The sequence below is a fragment of the Rosa rugosa genome, chromosome 1 (assembly GCF_958449725.1).
Source record: "Rosa rugosa chromosome 1, drRosRugo1.1, whole genome shotgun sequence".
Classification (NCBI taxonomy): domain Eukaryota; kingdom Viridiplantae; phylum Streptophyta; class Magnoliopsida; order Rosales; family Rosaceae; genus Rosa; species Rosa rugosa.
In genome coordinates, this window is record NC_084820.1 from 20,556,068 (window position 1) to 20,573,484 (window position 17,417).

General features: G+C 37.8%; 2 protein-coding genes across 2 annotated transcripts; one reads left to right on the plus strand and one right to left on the minus strand.

The window, feature by feature from the left end:
* Positions 1 to 7,387: 7,387 nt before the first annotated feature.
* LOC133723233 (very-long-chain (3R)-3-hydroxyacyl-CoA dehydratase PASTICCINO 2A) lies at positions 7,388 to 10,656 on the plus strand. Its single transcript, XM_062150053.1, has 8 exons — positions 7,388 to 7,779; positions 7,864 to 7,994; positions 8,132 to 8,220; positions 8,340 to 8,393; positions 9,770 to 9,840; positions 9,935 to 10,016; positions 10,131 to 10,231; positions 10,312 to 10,656. Exons 1-8 carry the CDS (start codon positions 7,706 to 7,708, stop codon positions 10,376 to 10,378), a joined length of 669 nt encoding a protein of 222 aa, XP_062006037.1. The 5' UTR covers positions 7,388 to 7,705; the 3' UTR covers positions 10,379 to 10,656.
* A 778-nt stretch (positions 10,657 to 11,434) lies between these two features.
* Positions 11,435 to 16,940, minus strand: LOC133723240 (guanosine nucleotide diphosphate dissociation inhibitor At5g09550-like). Its single transcript, XM_062150060.1, has 13 exons — positions 16,854 to 16,940; positions 16,434 to 16,496; positions 16,227 to 16,310; positions 15,668 to 15,775; positions 15,375 to 15,547; positions 15,166 to 15,277; positions 14,219 to 14,299; positions 14,072 to 14,134; positions 13,734 to 13,835; positions 13,516 to 13,640; positions 12,677 to 12,887; positions 11,987 to 12,061; positions 11,435 to 11,674 (listed from the first exon to the last, which is right to left on the minus strand). Exons 1-13 carry the CDS (start codon positions 16,938 to 16,940, stop codon positions 11,624 to 11,626), a joined length of 1,335 nt encoding a protein of 444 aa, XP_062006044.1. The 3' UTR covers positions 11,435 to 11,623.
* Positions 16,941 to 17,417: the final 477 nt, after the last annotated feature.

Genomic DNA, 17,417 nt, shown 5'->3' on the forward strand with positions numbered 1-17,417 from the left:
CACGTACACCTAGTATGCTTTCATGCTTTAACATTCAAAGGTTATCAAGTTCTAAACATTATACCATGACATGGCAAATACACAAACTCAAAGTGGTAAAGTTTAAGCATATGCATTCAACTCTTGAACTAGCATGTAGGCATGTTAAAGAAAATTGCAACACATCATATTATAACATCAATCCATACAAGCAGTGGCGGATCCAGAAAATTTTCTTAGGTAAGGCAAGATTCAAACTAAGTTAATAAGATATGAAAAAAAAAAAAAAGGTGAAAAATTATGTTTATAAATAATAATTGAAGTCACTTGAAAATACTAACTCCATAAAAAATAAAAATAAAAATAAACTACATTACAAGTTTTCAGTCAACTGACGAGACGGTAATTGTCCGCGGCGCGATCTCATATTTTGAAAACGCTGCATTATAGCATCATTACCAATGCTATTGAATGCTATTTACGCATAAAAGATATTGCCATAAAACAATAAAATACATACAAATGGATGAACTAATTCTAATTTGATGAATATCAGTAGCATAAATGTATTGTGTCAAAGTTTAGTAGCATAATTTGATGAAATTCAATAGCATAAATATAAAATATGGTCAGTAGGTATGTAATTATAGGAATCAAAATCGATTCATCATCAAAGCAAACATGGTCAGTAGCTATGTAATTATAGGAATCAAATTCAATAGCATAAATATGGTCAGTACCTATGTAATTATAGGAATCAAAGCATCATCGATTCATCATCAAACATTCAAACATCACGACCCAAGAAAGGCAAAAAAAAAAAAAAAAAAGAAGAAGACTTACTTGATTGTCAATGATCGAAAGAACAAAATTGCTTTTAAATTTTCAATTTCAATTGCCAATATAAAGAGAGATATGGAAGCTCTTCTCCAACATTGGGAATTTGGGACTTGGGAGAACGATGTAGGTCAAAGACTAATCAACGTCTTCTAACTCGTACTCCTATTTGAACTGTGCGTAAGGTTTTTTTTTTTTTTTTTCCTTATTTAGTCTTAAAACGACGTCGTTTTGGCCTATCTTTAATATTAAATGAAAAGCTCAAAACGACGTCGTTTTGAGTTGGTATCACAGTTAAAAAAGAAAGAATGATCACGTTTCAGTCATCTTCTTCCCCAAATTCTGAGTTTTGCCTTTTTCTGCCATTTTTTCATGGCTTCCTTCAGCCAACATATATAACTCAGGGTAAAGAACAAAAAACCCAGCCTAGGCAAGTGCCTAAGCTGGCCTATATATGAATCCGCCCCTGCATACAAGATTGGCTAGGGCTTTCAACCCTAGCCCCAACAAAGTAACTACCCCTAGCCCCAACAAAGTAACTACTCACTCATAATATCATACAAATTAGCATCAAAGCTATAATATACATCAAGGTAAATTAAAGAGTTAAAGGAAAGAATAAACTAGTTGAACCTTGACAAATTGATGGCTAGCTCCTCCTTGTCCTACTTGATTGCTCCTTGAATCCTCCTTAATGGTGAAATTGATGGATTATGGACTTCTTGATGATGGTGGATGAATGAAATGGTGATAAAGATATGATGCTTCTTTGGCTAATTTTGAGTGGTATTGATGGAGTAGTATTGGTGGTGATGGAGTTTATGGTGGTGATGATGATGGAGGAGATGAAATAGTAAAGGGAGTACGGGTATTATGGGTTTGGGTTTTGGGAGGTGAAAATGGAGGTTTTGTGGAGAAGATGGAGAGAAAGAAGATGTAATGGTGTGGTATGGGTGATGTCCTTTTCAATGGGAGAATGGATGCTTAAATAGATGAAGATAGAGGTGTGAAAATGATGATGAGAAGCCAAGATAGCAGCTCAAGCATTGTAAGAAGCATGGAGGTGGAGTATGAGAGTGGTAATAGATCCTAAAAATAAGAGAAAAAAGTATGGAAGAGATGGAGTAAAAAGATGGAAGTAATGATGAACTATTAAAGAGAGTAGAGTAGAAAAATATGGCTATGGGAGAAGAGAGGAGCAGCTAGGTCTCTGAAGCTTCTTTCTTGGACAAGGATTGACTTGATATTGCTGTGACTCTGGATGGTTCTTGACTTAACCATGATCTATGACATCATATCTTCAAGATTGATCAATAAAATTCTAGAAAAACTCCAAGTAAGTCACCATAAAAGATCTCCCAAAAAAGCTTCGTGAAAAGCTGACAGTTTCTGCCTTATCGGAAAGCCTAATTCACACTTGATTTCCTGCTGCCTCGTTGATGATTCTGACTAGTTATTTGGCTTATGGTGAAGTAAAACATCATACCTTAAGGAATGGTAGCCCTTTCTGCAAGAGTTCACCTGGAATGTTGCAAGAAAAGCTCTGCAAAACTGTTTCCGATAAGCTGATTCTGAACTGCAGTTTTCTGCTTTGCAGCAACTGTTTTGCATAACGATTTCCGTGGACTTCCCTTGTAATTTCCTGGCAAATAGGTAATCAAACTCAGTCCTTTGCATCAATAGTACTTCATGGTCCATGGCTTCATTGCTCCATTTAAACTCCTATTTTTTTGGGATTGCTTCACGAAGTACTTGTGCCGCCAAAAGTGGTGGTACATGGAAAATTCACCAAAATTTCACTTTTTCTCCTCCGAGAAATTTTTTCAAACAGTACCCGAACTAAGGCCGACTCCTAACTTCAGTATCTGACTATGCAAAACTATCACTTTGGTACCCTAAGTTGGAAGCCCGACCCAAGAACTGTACACGTCGTTCATAACGATGTTAAGAGGCCAGCCACGTGGCATATTTTGAGCGGTAATTCGGTCCAACTTTTTTTTTTTACTTAAATAAAAAAAATTTATGAAATCAATTTTTTTTGTTTCTTTCTCCCTTATGTTCTTCTCTTCAAGGACAGAGACTCTCTCTCTCTCTCTCCCCCTCCCCTCTGTTCTTCTTTGTTCTTTACTTCACTCTCTCTCTCTCTCTCTCTCTCTCTCCCCCTCCCCTCCCTCTGTTCTTCTTTGTTCTTTACTTCACTCTCTCTCTCTCTCTCTCTCCCTCCCCCTCCCCTCTGTTCTTCTTTGTTCTTTAATTACTTCACTTTCTTCTCGTTGCTCAGAGCCATACTTCATAATTGAATACACACAAAGCTAAGCAAGCATCAAACTTGAAATTCAATATTGATTCATAAACTCAAAGAAACAAAAATAAACAAATCACCAGCTTAATTTCATATCATCACCACCAATTTCCCATGGGTCGGCCATGCCAATTTCTTCTTTACACTCAAATCGGTCATGGCTCATAGAATTGAATAAGAAGACCACACCACACACTTCCAATTCTTCATCAACACTCGAAAAGCATGAAGCAATCCAAAATGCAAATCCCCAAATTCAAGGGGTGAAGAACAAGCCCAGTTAAAAAGGATAAAATCAATCAAAAGTAATCAAACAAATTGAAGGATCTCGATGGAAACGACGCCGTCGTTGGCCTTGGCCTTGGGTCTAAGAGTAAAATACAGTAGGAAAAGAAGAGTAGAAGAGAGAGAAAGGGAATGAAAAGAGAAAAAGGGATCTGCAAAAGATAAGGGAAGAAGAAGAAGGGATCTGCAAAATAAGGTTTGGGTAACGAAATGACCCAAATACCCATCCAAATTTAGCATGTGGATTGTTAGTTAACACCGTCATGGACGGCGTGTATGAATGTTGGGTCGGGCTTCAAACTTGGGGTACCAAAGTGATAGTTTTGCATAGTCGGGTACTGAAGTTAGGAGTCGGCCTAAGTTCGGGTACTGTTTGAAAATTTTTCTCTTCTCCTCATGTCAAGATTTTCTACAAAACATGGAATTAAATTAGTCAACACTAAATTGAACTTTTATAACAAGTAATTTCCATATTTTATGGCACAAATATATATATATATATATGAATTATGATCCAACAGTCTTTGCTTGTCCGGCAGCTCTCCCACGCCAACAACGGCTCATGCCTCATCGGCAGTTGTAATTCAGGTATAGTCTACTATGTTTATGGAGGTGGATTGTAAAGGGTTTGGTTGACATATTGGTGAAAGTACCCAATATGGTGTTGGTGGTTGGTTAGAGCAAGTCCAGCGGTCACTCTTTGACCGGGCAAATTGAGGGAATGATGATGTGGTGACCAGCCATGGAGAAAAAACAACTTCCACTGGTGAAAGTTTGCCCAGCCACAAGTTGGCTTTTGATGACAGAGGGCAGAAAAAAAGGCAAGCTGCTGACTAAATTCTTGACCGGGTAGAGATGCTGCCAGAAAGAAGGAATGGAGAAGAAAGCAGAACATGGCTGCACAGTAGGAGGCGTCAGATGAACAGTAAAAAGCTGGGTAACGGTCATGCAATCCCAGCCTTCCATTTCAATTAAAGATCTGATGAACAGTAAAAAGTGAACAGTGTTGACCGGGCAAGAAAAAAAACAGGTGCAAACCTATGTCCAGTGGCAGTGAATAGTAACTTGACTGGTCGAATTCTTGACTTCTCGACTTTGCCTTTTCTTGACTACGGGTGCACTTGCTCTTATGGAGGTAATGGGGAGTACAAGGTTGACAAATAGGGTTGTGCACATGGTTGGTCAAAGTTAAAGCAGAGGTCATGGCTTGGGTTAGCTTTTATTCAGCGACTGTTGCTATTAAGGGCCTGATGTTAGTCTCTCAGGAGAGAGAAATGGGTCATGGTGGCTTCTTGTTGTTTCCATTAAAGTTTTGTTTTCAATTTCTGGTTAGGTTCAAATAATTTTCTGCTCATTTGAGCTAGGGTTTAGAGTTTTGGTCTTATTTGATTTTATGCTCGGTAACTATGTGATTTAACTTCGTAGAATTCTGGTTATTAATGTAATGGTGAATTGGTTAAACGTAGTTCGGTTGTTTTCGACTTTTGAGACACGGTGCTTGAGATACTGAAATGATTCATTTTCATGTTGATGGCATTGTAGTATCGTGACACTCGAGATTAGTTACCTTTCAATATATTTTAAAAGTATGAGCGCAAAATTCAATTAGAAATTGGCCTATTAGACTCATGATGTCATACATAATAGAAGACTAGTAACTATGATTCTTGAAAAAGAATGTGTGCCGTGGTATTGTGAGTTTGTGATTATAACCAATTAGTTATTAATGAAATTTGGGAAAAATTCACCAACGGTGTCTGGACACTTAGGGGACTTTCAGAATGATACCTGAACTTACAAAGTTATCAATGTGATACCTGGACTCATTTTTTCGTATCAACATCGTACCTATGACCAATTTCTGTAACGGCTCCGTGACGGAAATTGGCCATAAGTATCACATTGATACGAAAAAATGAGTCCAGGTATCACATTGATAACTTTGTAAGTTCAGGTATCATTCTGAAAGTCCCTAAGTGTCCAGACACCGTTGGTGAATTTTTCCCAATTTTACACGTGCGATGCACGTGAGTCACTTAATGAAGACAAAATGACCGATTTACCCTCAAATTCTTTCTTTCTTTTCTTTTCTTTTTTTCTTTATTCTTCTTTCTTTCTTCTTTTTCTTTTCTGGTTTCTTCTTCCCCTGATTTGAATCATCAAGATTCAAATCATCTTGCTCGTCCGATTCCTACCGCCGATCGCCGATCAAACACCGCCGCTACGTCTCAATCCACCTTCATGCACCACAGATGTTTCTAGTTCCCCCAACTTCAAATCCTATAGCAAATTGAAATTGTGCATTGAGGCTTCACCACTCACTCCGAGTTCATCCCCGCGCCGTCGCCAATGACACCACAACAACCTCCACCACCGCACAACAACGTCGTCCTCCGCTGCTTCTCGATTGGGTTTGGGGATAAGGACTGCTTCTTCCTCCACCGCTAGCAAAATCGTGGAGGCTCAATGCCACATTCTAAGGGCCACAGAAAGGTTTGCACCACCAAAGGCCCCAGGGACCGCAGCATCCGGCTCGTCGCCCACACCGCCATTCAATTCTACGATATGCAGGACCGGCTTGGATACGACCAGCCTAGCAAGGTCGTCGATTGGCTAATCAAGAAAGCCAAGGCCGCAATCAACGAGCTTGACTAGTTGTCACCGTGGAACCCAAACTAAATTTATGTTCATACAACATTTTCTCTGACGAGGCCGATATCCGCCGCGCAGGACACGCAGAACGTGAGCCTCAATTTCTCGATGGTGGAGGCTCCGAGTTCTTTGTCTACTAATCGGCGAGGCATAATGGTGGGTAGCAGCGGAGTGGCGAAGCTGGTGAATAAGAACAGCTCCAATTTTCTGCAGGTGAGGATGGTGTGGAGGCCGAAGTTGTTAATCTTTGTCTGCCTAAAATTGCCTCTGATCGAAGTTGGGCTAGAGGCCGAAGTTTTCGGCTAAACCGATGAAGTTGCAGGTGAGGATGGTGTGGAGGTGGTGTTGCATGTCGGGAACGAAGGAGAGGATGGAGGGGTGGGATTGGAGCTGTGATTTGAGAGTGGAAGGCTGGCGGAGTCTGAGTTTCTGATCAATGGTGTATAAAAGGGGGTCGGAGGAGAGAACGAGAGTGGTGGTGGTCAAGTCATTGGCGGCGGCGGCGGGGATGAACTCGGAGTGAGCGGTGAAGCCTCAATGCACAATTTCAATTTGCTATAGGATTTGAAGTTGGAGGAACCAGAAACATCTGTGGTGCATGAAGGTGGATTGAGACGCAGCGGCGGTGGGAATCGGACGAGCAAGATGATTTGAATCTTGATGATTCAAATCAGGGGAAGAAGAAACCAGAAAAGAAGAAGAAGAAAGAAAGAAGAATAAAGAAAAAAAGAAAAGAAAAGAAAGAAATAATTTGAGGGTAAATCGGTCATTTTGTCTTCATTAAGTGACTCACGTGCATCGCACGTGTAAAATTGGGAAAAATTCACCAACGGTGTCTGGACACTTAGGGACTTTCAGAATGATACCTGAACTTACAAAGTTATCAATGTGATACCTGGACTCATTTTTTCGTATCAATGTGATACCTACGGCCAATTTCCGTCACGGAGCCGTTATAGAAATTGGTCGTAGGTATCACATTGATACGAAAAAATGAGTCCAGGTATCACATTGATAACTTTGTAAGTTCAGGTATCATTCTGAAAGTCCCCTAAGTGTCCAGACACTGTTGGTGAATTTTTCCCATGAAATTTTAATGAAGTTTTGTATTTAAAACCAAAAAAAAAGAATCAGAAAGGGTTTCTCATTCACCACGTGTTCTACCTCGACACATGAAAATCTATTAAAAAAAGATTTATTTTTATTTTTTATGACCTCATTATCGATTAAGAACAAGACTGACCACTAGTCTTTACACCCTAATCATAGCTAGCTAATAGCTATATCAAAGTAACCATTTATCACAAGAAGGAAGGAAGGAAGTCGCAAACAAAACATGGAATGAGTATCCCATTCCTTTTTCAGTGCAAAGAACATTCAAACCTTTAACCAGAAACCAACCTCCGATTCAACCATTATTAAAGCAACGACCTTTGTAGCCCATCCAACAAGTTAGGGGTTAGTGGTTATGACTTATGACCATTAAAGACCATGGCAGACGAAACTTACAAGTTGAAGTGGTTGCAACGTTGAGCTACTCACCTGCACATTTGTCTGAGTCTTTATTACACGCTAGCCTGGTTGGCTATATATTATTACAAGTGCTGGTGCTGGTGCTTGCTTCTTTGGATCCACCACAGTACGGCTTTCATGGCGGGATCTTTGTCTCTTCTTCTCAGACGGCTTTACCTTTCCCTCTACAACTGGACCCTCTTCATCGGATGGTAACCAAATCCAAAAGACTCAATCTTTGTGCTTGTGCATTCGTATTTTCGAGTACCCAATTCGATTTTCTTTCTGGGTTTCAGGTCTCAGGTGCTGTATCTTGCCGTGAAGACACTTCGGGAATCGGGCCCCGAGCAGGTTTACAATGCCCTCGACCGCCCACTTCAGTTTGCTCAATCCGCCGCGTTTTTGGAGATTCTTCATGGCTTAGTGGGTCAGTGCCTTTTTGCTTGAAAAAAAAAGTTTGAGAATTTAGCTGATTTCTATGGTGGGTTGTGGGTTTTGGGTTTTGTTGGAGTGTTGCGTTTGTGGGTTTTTGTTGAGTCTTGTGTTTGTGGGTTTTGTGTGAAGGTTTGGTGAGATCTCCTATAACAGCCACACTGCCACAGATTAGTTCGAGGTTGTTTCTGGTTTGGGGGATCCTGTGGAGCTTTCCTGAGGTTGGTATCAAGATTCAGAGTTGTAGTCACAATTAGGCATTCTATATTTCAAAGATTTTGGCCTTTTCTTTTCGGGGTTTGGAAATTTTTAGTAACCAAGATGATGCTTATTGCTGCAGACTCAGAGTCATGTCCTTGTGAGCTCTTTGGTCGTCAGCTGGTCCATCACTGAGGCAAGTGTTACTGATTCCCTTCTCTTGCTCTTTTAACTGTTCACAGCTCTGTAGAAAAATGTCAGTCTTGAAAGTTGTAGCTGCTAGAAGCTGCACGAATAGCAAATCTGTGGAAAATGTTACTGTTCTAACTGCCTAGTGATCTGCAAGTCTGTAGTGTATTTATCTTTTTAGTTTTTAGCTCCGTCTACAATCTAGGTTTTTAACTTTTTAAGTATTACTGCACATCAAGATCTAAGTGCATTAAGGATAATTTGTCTTGCTTCGCTTAAAATGACTTGACCACTGTGATTAGGATATTCATGGTTAAGGCAGATATTAGCTAGTTTTATCAGGGAATAGAGTGTGTGTCCCTAGACAGATTAGCTTTCATCCAAGTTAGGATACAAGTAACTGTAAATTTTTGCTGTGGTTGCCTATCAACACTTAACACCTAGGATTTTAGCTTAATGAAAAGCCTTTTGCCATCAGAGTTTGTTGCTTTATGGAAGTGGTTTGGAATGCTTTTTGCTTCAAAATATGTACTATAGAGAAACTTGGTATTTATGTGTCTGGTCCCAAATTGCTTGAGAAACCTAAGTATACAACATATGTGAAAAAAATACAGTCCTAAACTGGCTAGATACAAAGTACACAGTGTTGTTGTATTTTGTAGCTCCTTAAACAAACTGGGTCCTTGAAGTATTATTCTAAATCAAGATCGAAGTATGAAATCAAGTGATTTAGTTGGAGCTTTCAGCATAACAAGCCTTGCTTCCCATAAAATGGCACGAGTACTCTAGCTGGGTTTTCTTAGAACATCAAACATGGTGCCAGCATTGATCAATTTAAAGACGACGTTTCATTGTTTATATCTTTATAGTTCAGGGACATTAATTTGTTCTCTCCGACAACAGTGTCTCTTGCCATATGTGTGGTTATCATCCAAGTTGGGACATTTATTAGCAAACGGTAAAGTTTTAACATTTTTGTTTGGATTGCCTATTAAAGGACTTATCAGTACCTAGGATTTTAGCTTAATGAAAAGCCTTTTGCAATCACAGTTTGTCCTTGAACTCAACATTTTTCTAAAGTGGTTAGCTTGGATTTTAGCTTGAATATTTGTATGTGCTTTCTAATCCCATATTGCTTGAGAAACCTAATTAGCTAACGCTTAGAATTCTTCAATTTCTAACCTACTATGTTATAGCTAGCCTTTTTGTCAAGTGGTATACAGCACAATTATTTCCTTCTTACTTGCTTTCCTCTTGGCTTTTCCATAATTCTTGACTACAGTTAGGATGTGCTGCATCCTGATGTTGGTTGCTATCATTTTCAATTTTTATAAATTCAAGTAGTTTGGAAATATTTTCTCATTCATTTCTTTTATGTTGCAGATTATTCGATACTCTTTCTATGGCATGAAAGAGACTCTTGGTTTTGCGCCTTCCTGGCTCCAGTGGCTCAGGTAGTAGTACACTGTTTTAGTGCTCACTGGTATTTGAATGGATGTAATTTGAGTTCTGTGTTTATTCATTGCTATCTTTTTCCATGCCATGCAGGTATAGCACCTTCATGTTGTTGTATCCAATTGGGATCACAAGTGAAGTTGGCTTAATATATCTTGCCATGCCACACATTAAGGTATCAAACTAAATGATCAAAAGCAAAAAAAAAAAAAAATTCCTTGTTTTTTGAGGGGAAGTTAGTTGTGGTGGCTGTTCAATCACCAAACCTTACATGCTGTTTTATTTGCAGAATTCTGAGAAGTATTGTATAAGGATGCCAAACAAGTGGAACTTCTCTTTTGATTACATCTGTGCTGCGATTGTAGCCCTAGGATTCTATGTCCCAGGCATGTACTGAAAATCTTTCGTTATTAGCACACATCTGTTTTGGCCTGTTTTATTCATTTTCAAATGGCTTCTGTTGCAGGCAGTCCTCACATGTACGGGTATATGCTTACGCAGAGGAAGAAAGTTCTTTCAAAATCTAAAGCGGAGTAGCTGGCAACACACCTTTGATGTACAAGTATTTCTCTTGATTTTTCATGTGGTCTTGTGTTTAAGATGGAATTTCAGTCTAAAAAAGGTTTGGTTAGAAGTCATTTCTTTCTGGTATTGTGTCCAATTTTTCCAAGTAACCTTGGGTTTCAAGGATCACCACCGACGCCACATTCACAAAATCTATTCAGACTTTGTCTTCGCCATGTAAGTTTCCACCCAACATGATGTAGCATAACATGGCTCAAGCTGAAAATGAAGTTCTTAGGTTGTGTTGATTATTGGTTTACGAGTAGCCGCAACAGGCGAACAAGGAATGATAACTGGGTCAATTGTGTCGAAACACAAGATTCTGATCAGTGGATGTAAACATTTTAAGAACAGTGCCAACATGGTTGTCCCGATCTCTTTGCAATGCAGATAATTTCAGTGATTGAATTATCAAAATTGGTCTCCTTGCAATGCAGTTAAATCTCAGAAAATAATACAGGAGACAGTGTAAAATAACATAAGCAATCATTGTCTGATCGCACGAGGAGTCAAAGCAAAAATGAGTAATTAAAGATGAAATAACTTGTTTATTTTGCTGGATGACAAAGTGATTCGGAAATCAAAAATCTGATAAATAGCCTTGGAGCCTGACAAAATCAAGATATTTTTTTTTTTGGACAGACAAAGAACAGATTTTGGGGACTAAAATCATGAAATAGCCACAATGTTGTAAGCCCCAACTCTTTTGAGAAATATAAATTTTGAAGTGTCAAATCAGTCCTCTATTTCCTATATATAATTTATGGGAGAGTCTTCAGTGTGAACTGTGAAGATACACACACCGCTGAGATTGGACGGTTTTGAATGATAAATAACGGACTCCACATATGAACGGCTGAGATTGCATAGTTAGTGTATGTAGACTTACACAGCCGTGTATAAAAGAATTTTCAATAATTTATTTGCATTGTCAGTATAACTATCTATGATGTTCATCACTGCTGATGAATGCTTAGCTGCAGTGATGGTGAACCCACAAATTTGGAAGCAAGTAGAATGAGAACACAGTAATTAAAATGTTCAAACTCAAATCCCCTGAAGAGTCAGAAAAATCCTACTCCATCTGAATGTTCAAATCTACACAGATTGGAGTAATAAGGTGCTAAAATTGTCAAAAAAAAAAAAAAAGACAACATCAGAACACATAAATGATTTTGATACTTCAAAAATGAGGAAAAGAAACTTTCTTCTTCCATTTCATTCTTCAGCGGCGCTGGCAGCACTCAGATCCACAGTCAAGTCAAGAACCTAGAGCATGAGGCAATCATGTAAGTTTGCTTGTTGTGATGCAAGAACTTAAATGTAACTATACTATTTCCATCTTGAACAAAACTAGAACTATGCTTAACAATTGAAACAACCGAACACAAAGGCAAGACAAGCTTGGATAAGAAGCAGTAGATTGAACTACAAGTTCAGAGTATATGATCATAGCAACAAAGGAAAGAGCAAAAAAGCCGGAAACTTAAACCTTTTCACTTCATTTTGGTCAAAATGAACAAAAGGATCTAGTACGTTCAATATACAAGTTGGATCACTGGAGTAAAATTGAAAAATTACCTTTCCAGTTATCTTGCTATACATGTCAAGCACATCTTGTACAGTAGTCTCAAAGTGTGTAGTCGCATCATAACTCTGCAAAGAATTCCAACTTCAAGAGATTAACAAAGAGCTGAAATTCTCAATCAGAAGAAACACAAACTAGAAAGCCACATGTGAATATGGCCCAACTTGTAATTTGACATAAACCCGATCAACTGACTCCAAGTCCCTATAAGACCGATTAGAGTCTGCAGAGCAGGCTCTTCCTCTGTGAGCAATTGAAAAGGAGGGAATTTACCGGATAACAACAAACAGACAAAAGTTTATTAACAGAAACATGAAGGTTCTAATCTGATGGTAGATTTGTAGTTCTAAGAGAAATAGTACTCATGTGAATGCTAACTTAGACATGATAGTATCCAATTGTCCACAGGAACATGTATATCCCTTCTGATCATTCTCAGTTTTCAGTTAGACTAATGGTCATTGCTTCTTTAAGCCAAAAATAGAAAGCCCCATAAAAGTAGGGAATGCCAATCTCCATACTAGATAAGATGTCTGGCTACAAATGCAGCTGAAGAAAGATGTTATATTCTAGCATTAATATAATCTGATCCTACCTTGATTCCGTTGTTGTAGCCCATGGATACAAGTATAAATTTCATGCAGCTTAGGAATAATCAAACTGGAAATGTCATGCTTTCTTACCCCAGATATGAAACAGTGGTCAACATCAGACTGGTTAGTAGGTTTGTATCTATCGTAAGTGTCAAAAAAGATCTCATCTATAGGTCCCAGGAGATCTGTGCCAGGCTTCAACTCAACCTGAGGATTATCGGTCTCTGCTTCTGTTAAAACAAAAGCAATGTATTTCCCACTTGGAGCTACATTGTGAGAATAGGAGCAGCAAAAAAGATACCTGTTACAGAAGATACCCAAGGAGCACAATGAGAAAGGTCTTATGGTCCGCATTATGCTTATGTTCTAGTATTTGCTGTACCATTATAGGTTTTACCAAAAAAAAAACCAAAAAAACAAAATCATATGATGAACCTTGAGTATGGCATTTACATATAGAACTTCTTGAGCAATCATTTAACATCTTGATTAGATATTAATATTACCCAAGTAGTCAGTAAATTTCTTCAAGTTAAAAAAAATAATAATAATAAAAATAAATAAATAAATAAAGCTAGTAAATTGTCCTCAAGTTCAGGTCTTTAGGATACTAAACTTACCAAGAGAAAAATAATAAAAACATGTAATCATTATTCATCCGACATGATATCGGTGCATTTGTAGTTTTGTACACACAAGCAGATAAGTAACTTTGATAAGATAGTATGAGATCTTAATAAGAACCTAATTCTCAACCTAAGATCATATATGGATAGCTAAAAACATAGTACATTAGATCTTGATGACTCATATATGATCTTGTTGTTGGAGAACAGTTTTTCAAAGAGTTTTTCAAAGAAGGATTTCCATCTCATTATGTAACTGTACATTAGTAGAATGATGTGTTCGGTGTAAGGAAAGCCACTTACATATCAGATTTACGTCCAAGTTGCTTCTGAGGCAGAATAACCTGCACTGAATGAGAATCGTTGGTGTTTGGGATGGGATGGCTCATAATACATATAGCACGGGCAACTTTCCCCACCTTCGTCACCTGTTGTAAGACAAGATTGCAACTCAAATCAGTTAATGTAAGAAATACTCATGCCAAATGACCTTGCTGATATGGAAAGATATATTGTGTTACCTTATCAGGCAAATAAGAAGGATCACATACAACTTTTTTGCACTTTGCAGTTTCGCCTTCTGAAGTCACACCAAATGCCTTTCCACTTTCATCAAACTCTACCTGCCATTTTGCAGCATCAGTGTTATCTATCCATTACAGCCCATGGTAAGTACTGGATTAACTTCAAAAGTACACTTGGTTCTACCTCTCACCCTATCTCAGTAAATCGTAGTACGTTTAGACACAAGGCATTGTATCCTAGCATTACTAGAAGCAAACTAAAGGATCTAAATGGTTTGTAGATGATAATACAACATTCTGATAATTTCTGATACTAACAACAGGCCAAAATATACCTTGCACTCTGGCTTGCTGAGCATGTATGTGCCTCCATAAACAGCACTCAGCCTTGCAAATGCCTGCCAATTACATAGCACCAATTGTTAGAGGAACTAAGCAGGATTTTGTCAAAAGGATACTAAAATCAATGGTTGAGTACAGACCTGGGGTAGCTCTCCTAGACCATATAATGGGTAGATATAAGGAGATCCTCCTTGAAAGCGTGCTAAGGACTCTGCATATAACTTTCCAAAAGAACAAAGAGAAAAAAATCAATATATAAAACACTGGAAAGTTCATTATTATGTGCAACTGTGTATGAACAGCTTGCCTTCAAGAACATCTTCACACATCAGCCACAGTTATTGATCAAATGGTAGGTTATACTATATTGATGCTTCCCAACCGCTAAGCTCAATGGGCTTCAAATAATTAGAACTACTTCAAAAGCTAGATTGACAAAACATGATTTTCTCTTGGAAACTGTCACTTTTGTAGTTGTCTCATAGCAAAAAGGATGCAACTGATATCTTTCACAGAAGATGTTTAATTTCTCTCTATAACAGACTTGAATTCTAAAGAGTTACAGGTAAATTATTTATAATTAAGAAAATTCAAAACTAACGGTATTTAATATTCATCATGATGGCCTTTTCCTTGAGAAACTCTAGTCCATATTGGTAAAGAAATGTGTAGAGTACTATGAAAGGGAATAATTTGGTAACTGAGTTGGCAGATCTATATATTCCGAAAATATGGCATATCCCTTCTTTCTACCTTACCCTACCTTTTTAGAAGTATTTATCTCTAATCTTATCATTTCTCGTGTTATGAGTTGTGACTTAATCATCTTAACACCAGCATTTCAACTATACTCATCCTATATACGGACATGCTGTCATCTAGTTTTCCAACATCCAAACAGTATAACATAGGGTTCTTAGAGCCCGTCTTACAAAATTTAACTTAAGAGCGTATAATCACAGAAAACTCCTGATCCATTAGTTCTTCACTTCACCATTCATGTTTAATCTTATGGGAAACATTTTCTTTAATCTCTCCAGTTTTTATAAATCATCAGAAAAATATATGAAAAGGACCAGTTCATTACCTTCATCCTCTTCACAAAATCCAGAGCAGGCTCTCCCAAGTAATTGTCATCTCGGTGGAGTGCTAGTGCATGCCCAATGAAATCAACTGTGTTGTCATCTAGCCCGTACTTCCTATGCCAGCCACAAAAGTTTCAATAGGTTCATACAATGCATGTATCTGGAGACAAATGAAAGTCAAGAATGAAAAGGAGAAGATTTGAGGAAGTACGAAATAAGATCTCTTGCTGTAACTTGGCTGAGGTCCATGCCTTCATGAGATTTTGGATTATTCTCCTCATAGTCTTGCACATAAAGGAAAAACTTGCGAGCACGGCGCTTCTCAAATAATCCCATGAGTGGAGATTTGAGTGCTTCCACGTCATTAGCTGGTACTTTGTGGATCTGCAACATGATGTAAAGTCATTAACTAATTCAGGGGGAAAGGACAATCAACAGTTACATATGTCATATAGATGATAAATGAATGGCACTCAATGAAACAAATAGTTATCAGGCACACACCTTCCCTTTGTTATACACAAAACTACCATCTACAGCCTTGAAATTCAGATATTTAGTAACATCGGTGTGAATGAGGACGCGAACCAAACCACCATTTGCCATCATGAACTGTCAAAACAATGATAAAGGTTATAAAAGAATGTCTTGAGAACATGTGCAACAAATTAAAGGGAAATAAAATTATCTGCTACTTTTAACTTGGATCAGTAATCATCAATAGTCAACGTTAATACTGAAAAAAAAAAAAAAAAAAAAAAAAAAAAAAACTTCAGTACTGAACACTACATTCCTGATTGAGTTTGGATCAGAAAAAATAAATGAAATTCTGGAATCATGAAGACAATGTTGTTACACCAGATAGGCTTGGCTAGAACCTTAATTTTCTTTTAGTATAGCTAGATCCAGTCACTCATAGTTAAAAAAAGTCAAATTGACCAACAAAAAAAAAACAGAGAAGAGCTAGATCACATCATCAATCAAGAAAACCTATAAAATGGTACCCATCCTATATATATTACCAAAGAACAATGCTGAGAAACATATGCATTAGTCTTGATACCTTGGGGATCATATCAACATTGTAGTCTCTACTTGAGCCCAAAGTCTCTGGAGGCTTATCATCGCCCCTGAATCTCTTCCAAAGCTGCAATCCAAAAGTAAAAACAAACAATAGCCAAATTGAATGCACGGGCGGATACGAATCATATCTCATGAGAAAACAATGTCAAACTGTGTGGCAATGCAAGGTGAAATAATGTACACTTACCTGGTTGAGATTAAGTGAAGTAGACTCTCCTCCATAATAGTCATTCCTATCCATATGCAGTACCTATTTCAGGTCAAAGCATATTATAAATAGCAACCTGATTAAATGTTTTTATATATCCACCACTTATTCAATTCTATAACTCTATAACACAACAATGAAAGTTAATCCAGGTAAATTAACCTAATGTAAATCATAGTTGCCAAGTGATGGTAAAAACAAACACAAAAAAAAAAAAATCAACTTCTGTCCATTTGGACAAGCAACCAAAGACCTAGAGTACTGCATGCATTGAAACTTTACGAAAACGATTGCCAAATCTGCATGAATTAGAAGCTAAGCCAATTCGAATGGATCCCATGCATGTTTGGTTTGTGATTTGCATATACATGATTGAGTTTGGGGTGACCAGGTAGGTACCTTGAGACCATCAACGGAGAGAAGGCCGCTGAGAATGCATTCTTTGAGGCCAGTTCCGAGCACTATGACGTCGTATTCTTCATCCATTATTGCGCTCCAGCAAGCTTTCAGATCGATCAGAGAGAAAGATCGAGCCTCTTTGATTGAATTGAATCTCTGTGTGCTTGATAGAGAACGAGAGAGAAATGGGGATTAATTAATGGGAAGAAGAAAATGGTGAAAATTAAAGTGAGGCTACATTTATGTTGGGAAGAGAAGGAAGGGGTCTCGAGCAAGCGCTGGAATTTCGGTTAAAACCGTTATGAGCTGCACGTCGGGAGCCACGTGGAACCTACTCAATATTATAAATTTAGAATTGAATTTGATGGATTAGAAAATGATTTCGGTCATGTACTTAAGTTACTATACAGAATATAGGAACACAAAATAAGAAAAAGTTCGGGCAGAATTTCTTAAATAGATTGAGAGCAAATTTTTTTTATATTATGAATCAACTAATTCTAAAAAAAATATATATATATATATATTTAACTACTCGTTCATGAGAGGAAGAGGAGAGGAGAA

What these genes read in the sequence shown, in the direction of transcription:
- LOC133723240 (XM_062150060.1), bottom strand. Translation starts at nt 16,940, where the DNA reads ATGGATGAAGAATACGACGTCATAGTGCTCGGAACTGGCCTCAAAGAA. An exon ending in CTTCACTTAATCTCAACCAG is followed by an intron (nt 16,311 to 16,433) that starts GTAAGTGTACAT and finishes TTTGGATTGCAG; the next exon opens with CTTTGGAAGAGATTCAGGGG. An exon ending in ACCACTGTTTCATATCTGGG is followed by an intron (nt 12,062 to 12,676) that starts GTAAGAAAGCAT and finishes AATTCTTTGCAG; the next exon opens with AGTTATGATGCGACTACACA.
- LOC133723233 (XM_062150053.1), top strand. Translation starts at nt 7,706, where the DNA reads ATGGCGGGATCTTTGTCTCTTCTTCTCAGACGGCTTTACCTTTCCCTC. An exon ending in TCCTGTGGAGCTTTCCTGAG is followed by an intron (nt 8,221 to 8,339) that starts GTTGGTATCAAG and finishes TTATTGCTGCAG; the next exon opens with ACTCAGAGTCATGTCCTTGT. An exon ending in TCCTGGCTCCAGTGGCTCAG is followed by an intron (nt 9,841 to 9,934) that starts GTAGTAGTACAC and finishes CATGCCATGCAG; the next exon opens with GTATAGCACCTTCATGTTGT.